General features: G+C 40.3%; 1 protein-coding gene across 2 annotated transcripts; it reads right to left on the reverse strand.

Annotated features, from left to right (window-relative positions):
• Window positions 1-1,060: 1,060 nt before the first annotated feature.
• Window positions 1,061-16,242, reverse strand: LOC107595755 (Golgi membrane protein 1-like). Of its 2 annotated transcripts, none has more exons than XM_016286248.1 (10): window positions 16,086-16,242; window positions 13,929-14,098; window positions 13,662-13,841; window positions 9,259-9,313; window positions 9,066-9,168; window positions 8,867-8,972; window positions 8,582-8,762; window positions 2,158-2,274; window positions 1,899-2,081; window positions 1,061-1,699 (listed from the first exon to the last, which is right to left on the reverse strand). In XM_016286248.1, the coding sequence occupies exons 2-10, from the start codon at window positions 14,058-14,060 to the stop codon at window positions 1,584-1,586; spliced, it is 1,173 nt and encodes a 390-aa protein (XP_016141734.1). In that variant the 5' UTR covers window positions 14,061-14,098; window positions 16,086-16,242; the 3' UTR covers window positions 1,061-1,583. The 2 variants fall into 2 exon arrangements, with proteins under 2 accessions (XP_016141734.1, XP_016141736.1); XM_016286250.1 differs by having other exon boundaries at window positions 16,139-16,241.
• Between the last annotated feature and the right edge of the window lie 100 nt (window positions 16,243-16,342).

Consider the following 16,342-nt stretch of genomic DNA (forward strand, 5'->3'; position numbering starts at 1 on the left):
TGAATGATACTGAAGTCTAGACGCTTGACCAAATACCTCTTTCACTCTGATCTGGTTGTTGCATGGTTGAAGATAACTCGTACGACCGTTCTCTAAGATGGCTGTTTTGTAGCTTCTCACCTCTTGTGTTCTGTGAGCCACCTCCAAGGCACACATCACCAACGACGACCCATCCTAGATCAAGCCTTTGCGCAAACGGTGCATCTCCTGGGCCGCTTATCTGTCCTCGGACCTTGTGTACTTGTAAGATGTCTCTGCCCAGTAAGAGGAGAATGTTGGCATCCAGATCTAAAGGCGGAATCTTGTCAGTGGTGCCGAACACAAAGGGAGATATTTTGAAGAAAGTTTGTAACCAGGCTGTTTTGGGGCACCATTGACTTCCATAGTAGGAGAAAAAAATACTATGGAAGTCAATGGTGCCCCAGAACTGCTCTGTTTCCCACATTCTTCAGAATATCTTCCTTTGTGTTCTGCAGAACAAAGACATTCATACAGGTTTAAAACTACTTGAGGGTGAGTAAATGATGACAGAATTTTAATTTTTGAGTGAACTATCCCTTGAATACCATTTCTCATTTAAACATGACTGAAATGAAATATTTTCTATTACCTGCATCTTTTCCCGGGTGTATGCTGTCAAGTTGCCTACTGATGTGTCACTCAGGAGGTGAACTAATCAGACATGTTTCAGTCAGTTATCAAATCGGTCATATAGAATATCTTTTGGCCGCAATTTAGAATATGTTCAAAGATTGTGTATGTGTAGGGTTTCAAACAACTCAACTATTGAAAAATAACGCTCCAACTGAATCAAGACTTGGTTCATTTTGCTGAACAAAGTCCAACCTTCAATGGAATTTATGGAGGTAGGCTATTATATTATATTATTAACCCATTAAATGCACACTGTAGGCAGAAGTGCATCTGAAATATTTATTACGAGATCAGAAATTCAGTAAGAAACCCATTTTTCTTACAAAAAAAACCAAAAGAAAATTCCAGTTCCCAACATTAAATGTTAAAAAGAAATTAAAATGCAATTATTTACATTAACATAAAAGTACATTTTTACAGCAAATAAAAGACTGGATTGCACTGTTAAATGAGTGATAAGTGTTTTTTCAGTCTAAACATCTAATATTCCTATGCATTTTTCAGCAGCTAAAATGTTTAGACATCAAAACAGAACAAACCGTGAAGACAAGATAAAGTAGCTTTTGTAACAAAACAGCTGTTGCTTTTGTTAAAAAAAAACAAAGCATCTTATTTAAGAGGGAAGATTCACCAAGATGTATTCATTTAAAGGCTCGATGTCAGAAGAGTAGTAGTTACATTCAAGTTTAACCTAAAATCAGTACTAGAAGAAGAACGTTTTCACCATGCCTGTCCTGGTAAGACGGATGAGATTTGAACTCATATCCTTCATTACACAGTAGTGCAGTATTCACCCAGCACAAATCATTCTTTACAGCAGGTGTCCTCTCCAACCGTTGAGAGGTTCAGAACAGTCACTAATGAGAGTCTGTGACAGTCTTTAGCTGGAGGGATGGCTACTGTCAGCAGGCTCATCATGTGATCAGGAACTACATGTCTGCAAGCTCTGCCTGTTTCCCATCCTCAGACTCCGGTTGGTTGTCATCATCACCGTTATAATTTGCCACATCATCCTCTAGATCTTGACCAGCACCTTGATTTTCATCTGTAAAAGCAGAAAATCCTTTGTAATTTTATTGCATAGGACAAAAGTGCTTATGACATACAATAATGCAGATTAAACAGCATTCTGGGACATTACCACAGAAAATTAATTAGAAAGTCAGCCCTCAGTTTGTAAAATAAATAAATAGTAGTTTAATTACATTATATCATGAATATTTCTGCATGATACTGAAGAGCACCTTTAATCCTGGAGAGCTGTTTTTCTATCTCGCCCTCATTGTCGTACATAATGACATCTTCGTTATCAATTGCTGCGTCTTCCTCTTTCCTGTCCTCGATTTTGGCATCTTCCTCTTTCTCGTCTCCAATCCCCATGTCATCTTCCTTTGGGTCTAAAATCTCTGCGTCATCCATTACAGCATCTGTGTGAAGACAGAGAAAATGAGTAATGTGTGTGTGTGTGGTGCTTTGACGGGTGGATTTTCTCCATTACTCTACCTGCATCCCTTGAAGCCGGTGCTTTGACGCCCACCTCTACTTCTGGAACTTCTTCCCTGGCTGGTTTGTTAAGAGTCTCATTCTTATTGGCTAGTTTGGAGGTGGGGATGGGCGAGTCTTAGAGGAGCAGACAATATTGTTAAAAAACATACTGAAGGTACATGGAGAATTTGGTTTTTTTGTAAGAAAGTTACAAGACTGAAGGCCTGGTCAAACAAAGAGTGATATCTATAACGATAACTAAAATAGCGTCCATACTTTAAGATACCTTGTCTGCTGCTTTTAGAGCTTGAGTCAGGTGGATTCTGCTTGACTGTCATTGTTTTTTTAGCATGTGTGTTTGGCAGTGTTATTTTTTAGGATTACTGATAAACTACTGTCATTTGATTTGTAGTATTTGTATTTGTTATTTATTTAAATTTTAGTTAAATTATGTCTGAATTTATTATGTCTGTGTAGGTCTTTTATTCAGTTTTTAGTTTTATTTCATTTGAGTTATTTTAATACTTCAACAAATTAAATTGAAATGAAATAATATATATATTGAATTTATAAATGTGTATGTCTATATGTGTGTGTGTGTGTGTGTGGTTGTACATACACGTATGTAGTTGTTTATTTTTGGTGTTTGGCTTAGTGTTATGTTAGAATCATTATTATACTCATACCTTTTGTTCTTTAATATTTTGAATTGTTTTGAGCTTTATTTTTTGTTTTTCATTTCAATGTTAAGTTTTGAAATTTTGTTGTATGCATGTGTCATTTTTATTTAATCTCTTTATTTTTAAAAATGTGTGTAGGTAGTATTTATAAGTTTTAGCTTTTAGTTTTGGATCTGTTTTTAGTTGTTTTAATACTACAATTGATTGCTTCTGTTGTCCTCATTTGTAAGTTGCTTTGGATAAAAGCGTCTGATAAATGACTAAATAAATAAATAAATAAAAATTTAGATTTAGTTTTAGTCATAGTCTTTTGACTAAAATGCCATTTAGTTTTAGTCATATTTTAGTCATCTGTATATTTTTTTAGTTTTTATAGACTAAATCTACAGTAAATTTAGTCGGCTAAAATCTAATGGGTTTAGATTTTAAAAAGATTTTAGCATGGGTTTAGATTTTAAAATCCTCACATCCTCCAAGTCTGGCCTGGACCCCGCTACCCTCAGGGATCTGAGTAGCGCGACGGACCTGGTTCTACGTGCCACCAAGACCACCGCCCAGGCGATTGGGAGATCGATGGCCAGCCTTGTGGTGCTCGAGCGCCATTTATGGTTGACGCTGACGGAGATGGAGGACCTCGATGATAAGATTCCCTTCCTCGATGCTCCTGTCTCCCCCAAAGGCCTTTTTGGCCCGGCGGTCGAATGATTCGCTTCACGGAGGCACAGAAATCGTCCCAGGCTATGCAACATTTCCTGCCTAAGCGATCCAGCTTCGCTGCTGCCTCAGCTCGCCTAAAATCTGTGCCGACTCAGCAGCCTGCGAAACCAGCACCTGCCGCCCCCGCTGTTCAGACAGTTGTTCAGACCGCTAAAGCGCAGCAGACGTGGGGACGCTCTCGCTCGGCCAGACGCTACCCTCCTCCTAAGTGCCAGGGACCCCGACCCAAGATTGCGTTGGACCCGGCGCCTCAGGCTTCATCCTGATCTGCAAGACAGGAAGAGGATGGGGTCAGATCTCGCCACGACCGGACTGCCCCTCAAGCAGCCTCTCTTACACCTCTTGACACCCCGTTCAGCTCCGGGGACAGAAGGAAATGTGTTTTGAGCGAACAATGGGTTCGTTCATGTGCCCAAGCACTCAACCGCTGTGATAGCGGAAAAAATTATAAAACACAAACATTTTCAAAAAGAGAGCAAACTTGCCCCCTTGCGGCCAGTCACCCGAGTTAATTCAACCCCTCGTCACGCGGGCCGAGGCCTGGCAGGCCATCCACGGAGTGTGGAAATGGGTTATGGGGATAATAAAGCGAGGATATTCACTCCAATTCTCTCGAAGACCCCCGCGCTTCAGCGGTGTGGTCCCCACCTCAGTGCAGAGCAGGGATGCCCATGTCCTGCGCTCAGAGGTGATGAATTTGCTGACAAAAGGAGCCATGGAAAAGGTTCCTCCAGCCCAGAGCGAGTCAGGCTTTTACAGCCGTTACTTCCTCGTCCACAAAAGAGATGGTATCATGTAATCATCATGAAGAGGTCGTTCAGGATGATTACACTGAAACAGATCCTAGAGCAAATTTGCTCTTTTCCCTGGACCTGAAGGATGCATACATTCACATCCAGATAGCCCCTCGTCACGGGTCATTCTTGAGATTCGCCTTCGAGGGTGTATCAATATATGGTCCTTCCCTTCGGACTGTCCCTGGACCCCCGCACTTTTACGAAGTGCATGGATGCGGCTCTCTCCCCTCTGAGACAGATGGGAGTCCGTATTATCAATTACCTCGACGACTGGCTCGTCCTGGCCCAGTCGGAGGCAGAATTAATATCTCACAGAGCCCTCCTCCTCAGCCACCTGGAGTGCCTGAGACTTGGGGTCAATTTTGCCAAGAGCTCATTGCTTCCCAGCCAGCGAATCTCGTTCCTGGGAACAATCTTCGACTCAGCCCAAATGAAAGCTGTAGTCACGCCAGAATGAGCTCTGGCCATACGGAGGCTGGAGACCTCCTTCAAGATCGGTACCGCTCGCCCTCTCAAAGAGTTTCAAAGGATGCTGGGCCTCATGGCAGCAGCATCTCCAGTGCTACAGTTGGGTCTTCAGCGCTGGTTGAAACCACGGGCTCCATCCCATGAGTGGCGTCACGGATGCCTGCATATCAGGGTGAGTCAGGCCTGTGTATTGGCCCTGACCCCCTGGAAGAACTCCCGCTGGATGGAACAGGGCGTGGCCATGGGGATGGTTCACAGAAGGACAGTCGTCATGACAGACGCCTCCAACTCAGGTTGGGGGGGGCGCTGTGCGAGGGCATACCGACCTTCGGCCACTGGTCGAAGGCGGAAAAAGGCTTCCACATCAACTGCCTGGAAATGCTAGCAGTATGTCGAGCCTGTCAGTTCTTCCTGCCAGTCCTGAAAGGGCACCATGTGTTAATCCGATCGGACAACATGTCGGTTGTGTCCTACATAAATCAAAGCGCCTCTTCATGCTGGTGGAGCGCTTCTTAGAGTGGGCTCAACCCAACCTGCGCTCGCTAAAGGCAGCACATATACCGGGCAAATTGAACCAGGGAGCAGACATATTATCAAGGAGCAATGTCTCCTCAGGGGAGTGGACGCTCAATCCGCAAACGGTTCAGAAGATCTGGGAGATCTTCGGCGAGGCTGAGGAAGACCTCTTCGCCTCAGAAGACAACTTTCACTGCCAAATTTATTTATCAAAGACCAGGGACGCGTTGGCCCACGATTGGCCCAACCTCCTTTTCTATGCTTCCCCCCCCCGATCGCTCTGATCCCACAGGTAATCAGGCGAGTGAGGGAACAAAAACACAGGGTTCTCCAGGTAGCACCCCTTTGGATGAACCAGCTGTGGCTATCAGAGCTGACTCAGCTATTGATAGCAGCCCCTTGGCCTGTTCCACTGAGACGGGATCTCCTCTCTCAAGCTAATGGGACATTATGGCATCCTTGGCCCAACCTATGGGCCCTGCACCTCTGGCCGCTTGACGGGAGACTTTGTGCCTCCCAGAGCGAGTCTTAAACACAATCTCGGAGGCTAGAGCTCCATCTACGAGACGCCTCTATACCTTAAAGTGGTCTTTTATCTCCACCTGGTGTCTAAACCGCGGCAAAGACCCTCTCACTTCCGAATTGGCAGAGGTGCTGTCATTTCTACAAGAGCTGCTGGATAAGGGTCGTTCCCCATCCACGCTCAAAGTCTATGTGGCAGCTATAGCGGCCTCTCATGTCCCTATTGAGGGTTGATCGGTGGGCAGAAATAGCGCAGTCATCCGCTTCCTGAAGGGTGCAAGGAGGATGAATCCGCCTCGTCCCCCTACCATCTTTGCATGGGACCTGCCCACTGTGCTGAAGGGCCCCGCTTTCAAGCCGCTACAGTCCGCCAACATTAGGTCGCTATCGCTGAAGGCTGCTCTGCTTCTAGCACTAGCATCAGTAAAGCGAATAGGAGACCTGCAGGCGCTCTCAATTAGCCCTGCCTGCCTGGAATTCGGGCCTAACGACTCTAAAAATGTCCTGAAACCAAGGCACGGTTACGTACCTAAAGTGCTCTCCACTCCTTTCAGAGGACAGGTAATTACGCTCTCCGCGCTTCCTCCAACTGAAAAGGACAGAGAGCTATCTCTGCTCTGCCCCGTCAGAGCGTTGAGAATCTATATTGAGCGTTCCGCTCCCTATAGGCGATCGGAACAACTCTTTGTCAGCTTCGGTAAACCGCACGAAGGGGTTTCCAGTTATGAAGCAAAGACTCTCTAGATGGATAGTAGACGCCATCTCTCTAGCGTACTCTTCCTTGGGCCTCCAATGCCCCATTGGAGTACGGGGGATACTCTGGAACGATTAACCAGGCCGGGTGTGACCTAGAAAGCTCAGCCCGTTTTAGCCTTGGGTTATTGTTGACTTCTCTATAAGCATTGGTTGCTTATGGAAGTTATACCTTAAGTCGTTACACTACATTAGCACGGCGTGATTGGACTGTTCCCATATCTGTCTTAAGCAAGACGCAGTACGAGTGACTAACGTAACCTCAGTTCCCTGAGATACGGAAACGAGTACTGCGTTGCTTGCCGTGCTATGTAGCTGCATGACTCAGTCATCGCTTCAGTCGAAGTAAACCTGAGAATCCTGTGGCAGACGCAGTACGAGTGAAGTATCGAAAGGGAACGTACTCGGTTACTAACGTAACCTCGGTTCCCTGAGATATGGGAACTAGTACTGCGTTGCTTGACGTGCTATGCTGCACGACTCAGTCATGCTTTCAGTCGAAGTAACCCTGAGAATCCTGTGGCGAGCGCCTGCTTATATAGCCAGATGCCCCGCCTATTCTGGCAGGCTTTGTCGCCATAGGCTTGTGCAGCTCCGCTGCCAAGACATTGGTTTGTTTTTTAAGCTCTGCACGAACCAATAGCTGTGCAGTTTTACTGCGTGAATGAAAGAAGGCTTCAGTTCAGGAGAAAAAAGGCTTTTTTCCCATATGCATCTTAAGCAAGATGCAGTACTCGTTCCCGAATCTCAGGGAACCAAGCTTACGTTAGTAACCGAGTATGTTACGGTCACTGGTGTGAACAGCGTTTAAGGGGGCACATTTAATAAGAGTGATATTATGGAAACCTAAAACCACATTTTCACGGTTTTGGTTACAATGACAGACTATATACCCAAAGTCACTTAATAACAATGGAGAGTCGCATGGTTGGCTGTGTGAAGTTCGGACTCTCTGCAGATGTAGAATTTTTGGATGTGATTTGTATGGAAGCCCGTTTCTGCCATGGAATAAAAAAAGATAATTCCGACTTTTTATCTCACAATTTTGACTTTTTTTTTCAGAATTGCGAGTTATAAAGTCAGAATTGCGTGATATAAACTCGCAATTGCGAGTTAAAGTCCAATTTTGAGGGGGGAGGGGGAAGACTGATATGTTCTCAGAATTGCGAGTTTAATATTGCGAGTAATGCAATTATTACTTTTTAACTCACAATTGCGAGTTTGTATCACGCAGTTCTGAGAAAAAAAAAGCCAGAACTGCGAGATGAAAAGTTGCAATTACCTTTTTTATTTAGTGGCGGAAACGGGCTTCCATAGATTTGAGCCTTGAATGTGTTTACATTTTGTGTGACAAAACAGTACGCAACTGTTCAAGCAAATGAGCAAATTTCTAATTCATTACAACTGCCACTAGCGCGCCAATTGTATTTTAGCCAGAGGTTGCAAGTCATGATTTAATGGAGGTAGCGACAGATCTTTTCTTCTGTACTATGATTTACATCCAAGTGTGAGACTGAGAGATTATCAGAAAACATGGAAAGGTTTAAGCATTAAATGATAAATGGATTTTGAGGTGTGAAGGTTGGGCTGGAAAAAAAAGGCAGATGAACATAAGGCTTGCAGGGATGGGGTTTAAGCAGACAAAATAACTGGAAAAGTTGGGCATACGTTATCAGAAGAGAGAAGTCTGCCATTTCACCAGAATATCTGCGTTATGAAATTTTTATTAAACATTAAAAAGTAAAAAAAAAAAAAAGGAAAGAAAGAATAATAATAATAATAAAGAAAACATGCATGGATAAATCGTTCAAGATAAAATCAAAACATTGTGCAACTAGCATGAAAAATCTAAAATCGTGTTTTTTCTTTTTTTTGAGGAGAGCTTTGCTATTACTCTTCTGAGTGATCTGACTTGCACTGAATAAGGGACTCAAGCCAGTAACCAACCACCTAGAAACCACAAAGAAGACTTAAACAAGCAACTCATACCTTCCTCATACTTTTCCACAACTAACTCATTGGTTTGGATGTGAGCATCCTTTATAGACTGTGAATCCACATCTGGTTTGCCTTTTGGAGGTTCTGCCGCATTCTTATCTGAATGATTTGTAGCAGGAACATCAAATTTGGCTTTCGAAACAGAGACTTTCTGCATGGAACCATCAGCATTCTGTGAAGGCCAGAGATTGTGTCAGTGGAAAGGGGGAAAGAGACACCAAAAAAGATAATCACTATAAAGGAGGCATTTAAGGACACTTTTTCGCATTGCTGTACCTGTGGAGCATTTTTTTCAGATGTTTTTTGCTTTTCCAGTTTGGCAGCTGCGATTTTTGCATTGCATTCCTCTTTCACGGCCTCAATTTGTTTGTTACACTGAGTCCTGCACAATCCCATCACACACAGCTATTATCCCACTGATCAAGGAATGTAATGTCTTTTGTATTGTAGATTAGAGCATTCAGAATGAACCTACATTTCACTGGTGGCTTTCTTACTGATTGTGTCCATGTTACTTTGACAGGATTTCAGCTCGCTCTGCATTTTATTGACATTCTCCATTAATGACTTCATTCGATCTAGAAACAGAAAATCAACAGTAATGTGAAGGAAAAAAGATATGCATCATAGAGCACATACAATAGAACACATATGAGGTAGACACTTACTCTTCATGTCTTGCATTGTTTTAGCACTGGAGGAAATGTTGAGCTTCAGATTCTCCTATGACAGAGAAAATACTTTTGGAACTAAAAACATACACCTAGCATATCCAATATGACATTTTTGGCCATCAAAACATAGTGACCAGCCTACCTAAAGAGCAAATTTGGTTATAATAGCAGATCTGCTAATATAGACAGCAATACCTAGTGAGCTGCTATGTAGACAGCATTTTTGAGCATAACAGAATATCTGCCTATATAGTAGTTTTTCTAGGTAGCCTATGTAGAGAGCATTTTCAGATATTAGAGCATACATGTCAACCTAGGCATTTTTTTGCCATCAATACCTACCTAGTGATGCCCACATTACATTTCTGTTATATAACCCTATAGCACCATCTAGCGTCCCAATTTGAGCACAATGAAGGAGGATCTGTTAACAGCAAATTTTGCAATAATATTAACACCAAAGGATAGATGACTTTGTCTCTAAAATTCTTTCACTGTGAAGTGCTTTAATTCGGTTTATGAAATACAGGGAGTGTCACATTGTTGTGTCAGATATATGTCCCTTTGCTCACAGTTGATTAGTCCAGTTTTGGTTTATGATCTCTTACCCAGAATAAAACCAGCTCCAGAACAGGTTAGCCTTGTAGCTTAAGTTACTATGGTCATGAACACTGCTCAAACGAAACATACCTGGGTAATCACGGAAACTGGCTTTGTGTAATAGGCCATTCATTTTAAATTTCTAGAATTGGAAATGTCATGAAAAAAAAAAACTATGAAAAAAATAATGAACATATGAACATGAACATCAGTTTGAACAATCCGGATGTAACAAAGTTTGTAGGTCGGGAAGGAGGCGGCGAGAACCGGCGAACATTTAAATAAAACTTTAATAATAAAATAAACACAAAATAAACGCACACAAACGAAACCAAAACACAAAATAAAATCCAGGCCTGGTCCTCTCTCGTCTTTCCCTGTCGTCACTCCTCCTTTGTATCCTTCGGGAGCTCCTCCGTGAGACTCGAGACCGGTGAGTGGTGCAGGTGTCGCGCATTCGCAATTACTCTACCGGCCTCGCTCTGTTCCCACGGCTCTCGGCCCCGCCCCTCTCGTCACACCGGATAAGTGCAAGTAAGTACCATTTTGATTAGCCGTCGTACCTACAATGACTGTGCACTGTGTAAACAATGAGTGACGTATACGAGCGAGAGATCACTTCCGGCGCTTGCACGGACAATGCAGTTGGACATAGTTGTGTATTAGAGGTAAAAAATTTTATAAATACTGTTCGGTTTCTGGCACAAACCACTCGTTTCTTGTCTTAGGACATCAATGTGTCGTCACGAGCCGCAGGGTTTAACTTGGATTTGTCTGTGCATGTTTTTTTTACTCTCATAGATTTTGTTACCATTGCCATGAATTATACTACTGATAGACTGCAACGGTTGGAGTTAAAAATCATAATTTGTGTTCTACTGAAGAAACAAAGTCACCTACATCTTGGATGCCCTGGGGGTAAGCAGATAAACATCAAATTTTCATTTTTGGGTAAACTATCCCTTTAATGCAAATCATTTTCTAAGTAGCCAGGACGTTGTAGCGTCTGGATCAATCAAACACACAATATATATTTTGTTAGCTAGATTTAACAAATACTCTGTAACACCCCTCAGTTAACAAGCCATATGAGGACCTATGGACCCTTCCCCTGAAATGCGTAACACCTCAGGAAAGCAGAACAGGCCTCTGGTTCCATGGCAACTAAGGCTGATATAACTGGTTTTTCTCCTCTTTACTGCTTAAGCTTTAACCCTTTCCTATACCAACTGTATGTGTGCGTGTGCGTGTATGTGTATGTTAGACCAGTTTAAGTGTTTATGTAGTTTGTTAAGACTAGTTTAAGTGTTTATGTAGTTAATAAAGTCTTACTTGTATCACACTTGACGTTGTTCATTGTTTGCTCATAACTGGAGTCCCTAATCATGCAGATTTATGCTACAGGCTATGTGTAGAGTTGTACAGTAAGAAAGTTATTTCCCTTAACCAGGAAATTAACGTTCTTAGAACTGACAGACAGTTGACCCTGAGAGGTCAAGTAAATATCTACAGGGGATCTAAATATTTATAATTAATTATAACTAGTTATGATTAATTATTCATATTTCCCCAGGAGCTGATTCGCTACAACGTCTAAGAAACTAAACTAAAATTTCTGTCTCCTGTTATCTCTCAGCTCATCAAAAACTCAAGCACATTAAAGCAAACTGAAGCACTCAGAGACAGTCTAAAGAATACTCTTTAGTACAGTGAAGCAAATAATATTAATATTTCAGATAGAAATAAAATTTCCTCCACAGTAACCAAAACAGCTTTGTTACCAGCAGTCTTCAAAATACTTTCTTTTATGTTCCACAAAAGAAAGTAAGTCATTCAGGTTTGAGTAAATGATGACCTAATTTAAATTTTTTGGGTGAACTATCCCTTTAAAGTTTTTCCTCTTTTTTTTTTTTTACATGAAATAATCTCTAATTTTTTTTCTTGCTGAGCAAAACTTTTCTCTATTGGGCGTACATTTCGGCCACCTGAGCAAAAGCATTCTTTATACCAGACTTGTACAGCGCGCACACAAAAAAAAGTGTGTAACTTTTAACTTTAATGTGCTATTTGTGTACATTTCAGGTTACCTGAGAATTTTTTTTTTTTAACAGTATAATACACTGCCATTCAAAGGTTTGGGATCAATAATGTTTATTAAAGAAGTTTCTTATGCTCATCAAGGCTCTATCTATTTGATTAAAATACTGAATATTATTTCATAAAATAGGCTAATATTGTGAAATATTATTGCAATTTAAAATAAAAGTTTTCTATTTTAATATACATTAAAATATAATTTATTCCTATGAAGCAAAGCAATTTTCAGCATCATTACTCCAGTCTTCAGTGTCACATGATCCTTCAGAAATCCGTCTAATATGCTGATTTATAATCAATGTTGGAAGCAGTTGTGCTGCTTTATATATTTTTTGGGACCTGTGATATTTTTTCAGGATTCTTTGATAAATAAAAAGTTAAAAAGAACAGTGTTTATTCAAAATATTAATTTTGTGTTACAATATACACTACTATTCAAAAGTTTGTGACCAGTAATTATTATTATTATTTTTAAAGAAATTAATATTTTTGTTCAGCAAGAATGTGTTAAATGCATAAAAAGTGATAGTAAAGACTTATATTTTTAGAAAATATTTCTATTCTGAATAAATGCTGTTCTTTTTAACTTTTCATTAATCAAAGAAAAAAGTATCACAGGTTCCAAAAAAAAAATATTAAGCAGCAAAATTTCAACACTGATAATAAATCAGCATATCAGAATGATTTCCGAAGGATCATGTGACACTGAAGACTGGAGTAATGATGCTGAAAATTCAGCTTTGCTTCACGGGAATAAATTACATTTTAAAGTATATTAAAATAGGAAACCAATATTAGAAATTGCAATAATGTTTCACAATATTACAGTTTTTTTCCCCTGTATTTTCAATCAAATAAATACATCCCTGATGAGCATAAGAGACTCCATTAAAAAACAAGGTCAATTATTTATTAGGTTTATAATATAGGCCTAAAATAAAATAATATCAAAACAAACTGCCAGGAATTCAGTAAATGGCTCTCTTTATGAATGGGTCTATGAATCATTGATTCAAACGATTCGTTCAAAACGTGGATTCATTCAGAAACTAAACACCGCTGTGTTGCTCGGAGACACACAACAATTCTGCTGTGGCTTTATATGTAATATTTTTGTTGGCAAAACTGAGCAAAAACAGACACCATTGTATTTTAAATATAACACAATATTAACTTATTTAATTAACTTTTGTATAAAATCACATTTGCATTCGAGACAAACAGTACTTGTGATATTGCTCTCGCTGCTCGTGATATCGCTTATCATATGATATAAATATGAGACAAAAACTCATACAGGAGCATTTTTTGCCCCAAAATCTAGAATTTTAGGGCATATCTGCATTTATGGAGTTGTTGCCCTGCATCATATTTGTCAACAGTCAACTTTATGAAGTGTACATATGACGTACAGGTCTGGGGGCGGGGCCAGTGTGTTAACTGCGTTAAAATATTTTAATCCCGTTATTTTTTCATAACTAATTAATTAAGTTAATGCGTTAAACTGACAGCCATAATTAAAACATTTTAATTATTCCAAACGTTTGACTTTTATTTATTATAATAAAATAATTATTATAATTGATTCATTATAATAAAAATAATGCATTTTTTAAATAACGACCAAGAACCGCATGATCAGTAGCTCGGAGTTTTCACCTGAACTGCTGTGAGTGAGTGTAAGATGAGTGTTTTCATACTCTTTCGTGTTTCCAGGTGATGAGAGCGTTCTCCTGCTGTCTCTGGTGTGTTTCCTCCATTAACTCCAGCTGCTCGTTCTGTCTGCGCGTCTCCTCCTCGGCCTTCAGCTTGCTCTGCTGCTCTCGGTCTCTGTCTGCAGCCAGCTGCCTCATGTGGTCCTCCATCTCCAATATCCTGCTCTGGAGAACAACACAAAGCAAATTACAGTTAACAGCCACTCACACCATCACTTGCCACAGACTACATCTAAACTCAGAGTGTCAAACCTGCAGCTCGACGTTTCTCGAGTTCGAGACCCAGTAGTTGAAGCCGAGCAGGAGGACGCAGGCGATGAGAGCCCCCACCAGCAAAGACGGAGAGCGACCGCCACGTCGACCGTTCCCGAGTGCACCCATCATGCTCGGTCACAGACCCACAAACACCTCAAAACGGGTTTCTGAAAAAGAAAGCGCAAACTTTATATAGCGTATTTTACAAGCACATTTATAGCCACGTAATACAGAAAATTACAACAAAGAAACATAAGTGTAAAAACTAAAATGAAATAAGTGAAAAAAAATAAAGCTCTGTCTCAAAACCAAGTGCATGAGGCATTATAGTCGTCAAACTGCATTTTTGGGGATTATAACATACCTGTCTATAAGGATAGCATTTTTGGGCATTAAAACCTGGTGAGCTGCCTAATCTAGATCGCATTGATAGTCTTCATAGCCTAGAGTCTAACATAGACAGCACTGTATTAAGCATATAAAACTCAATGCAGTTTTCAAGCATATACAGTTTTCATCAGCATCATGTCAGGATGTAGCAGCAGTGAAACTGCTCATAACAGAGCATTGTTTTCATGCATATTTCAAAGACGAGCATGACTTTGTTTCACAGAATTTCTGAATAGATCAAATCACACTTACTGAACCAGGTTTGGTGACTGACTAATATATTTTGGGAAATTCAATCAAACTGTTGAGATGTGATTTCATGGTAAAAGTGCGCTTCAACATCAACACAAGTTTTATTTTTTTAAGCAAACAATATTTTACATATGATGCAAATGTATTGTTGATCACAGCACTGGTTTATAGCCAACTGGCAAGATTTCTCATTAATCTCATTAGTTTGTTGCTGAAATTGTTATTCTTTAATTATTATTATTTTTATAAACGTTTACACCAGGGCTGCCCAAACTCGGTCCTGGTGGGCCGGTGTCCTGCAGAGTTTAGCTCCAACCCCAATTAAACACACCTGAAGCAGCTAATCAAGCTCTTTCTAGGCATACTAGAAACTTGAAGGCAGGTGTGTTGAGGCAAGTTGGAGCTAAACTCTGCAGGACACCGGGCCCTCCAGGACCGAGTTTGGGCAGCCCTGGTTTACACCATTACGGAAGTGTGCAAAGGTAATTTCTCCCAAATAAATATTCCCCAGATGTAAATGACTGAAGCAGAAGCATTCTGCAGAATGATGACAATGCATTTTAACCATTAATGAACATCTCAACTGTTTTGCATAGGCGGACAACAAAAATGCAGCAATTGTTAACCCTATAAAGCCTGCTGTATTACATTTCTACAGCCTCTAAATTATCAACATGATTCTGTCTTTATCATATTAAAACTTTGCGGTAAAACCTCTTGTACGCAATTTGTTGTATTGCATTGCATTTTATGTTTTGCCTCCACAATAAAAACTACATAGCTTTGATCATAAAACTAAGTATTTAAATATCATCTTACCAAGACATTATTTGGGAGATACAGAATGACAAATTATATTAATATGCAATTATGCAGTCTACCATACTGCTATAAAGATCTCAATGACTTACATTACAATTCACATTTAATTTTCATCTTGCCCATTTAATTATTAGCAACTGCACAAAATTGCAGATTTTACTCAGTTTGAGCCAATGAATAAAGTCTTCTTTCGCCTTTGACACACACATATATACATATATATATCCTCAAAGAACTTTCCAAACCACCTTAATTAACTCTGTCTGCACTTTTTACCGGCATCACCACTAAACAAATGCTCCAGGAACAGCGAGTGTGCTTGTGCACGGGATGCAATGCAGGATCAAACGGAGGATTGTGTTAGATCATATCGTGTTATTAATCATGTTAAATAGAGACTTTACACGTTACTACTGTACTGCTACCGTGCCTTTCAAATTGAAAATATATATACTGTGCGAACGATCAAAAGGAGTGAGAAAATATAATAATACAATGAAATATAATAATAATGCAATGAAGTAACATGGTGTAAACCCATTTAAAATCTAAATCAGTTTAGTATGAAACTGCTTTTGTTTTGGTAGCATGCATGCTAATACAGCTACTGTTACTATTATCATCATAACACTTTTTCTCTTTATAGCAGACACATGTTATATATTAGTAATAGTGTCCAATTGTTCTTACCGGCGTTAAATATAGCAGGTCTCGTCAGGAAAAGAGATGAAGCATGGACATACCGATATTCAAGTCTTTCCGGGATGAAGGCGCAAGAAACCGCAGTTTTCGCATTGAAGCGCAACGCGCATGCGCACCTTGGGCTTTACTATTGTTCAGAGGGAACGCCGGATTCATCGCCTAAAGCGGTTTTTGAGGTACTACAGGTAAGAATAGACACTTCCCCCCTTTGCCCTCATGTAACTATACATATTATTGTGCCTTTT

Source organism: Sinocyclocheilus grahami, unplaced genomic scaffold (genome assembly GCF_001515645.1).
Source record: "Sinocyclocheilus grahami isolate Dianchi unplaced genomic scaffold, SAMN03320097.WGS_v1.1 scaffold208.1, whole genome shotgun sequence".
In the NCBI taxonomy this organism is placed as follows: Eukaryota; Metazoa; Chordata; class Actinopteri; order Cypriniformes; family Cyprinidae; genus Sinocyclocheilus; species Sinocyclocheilus grahami.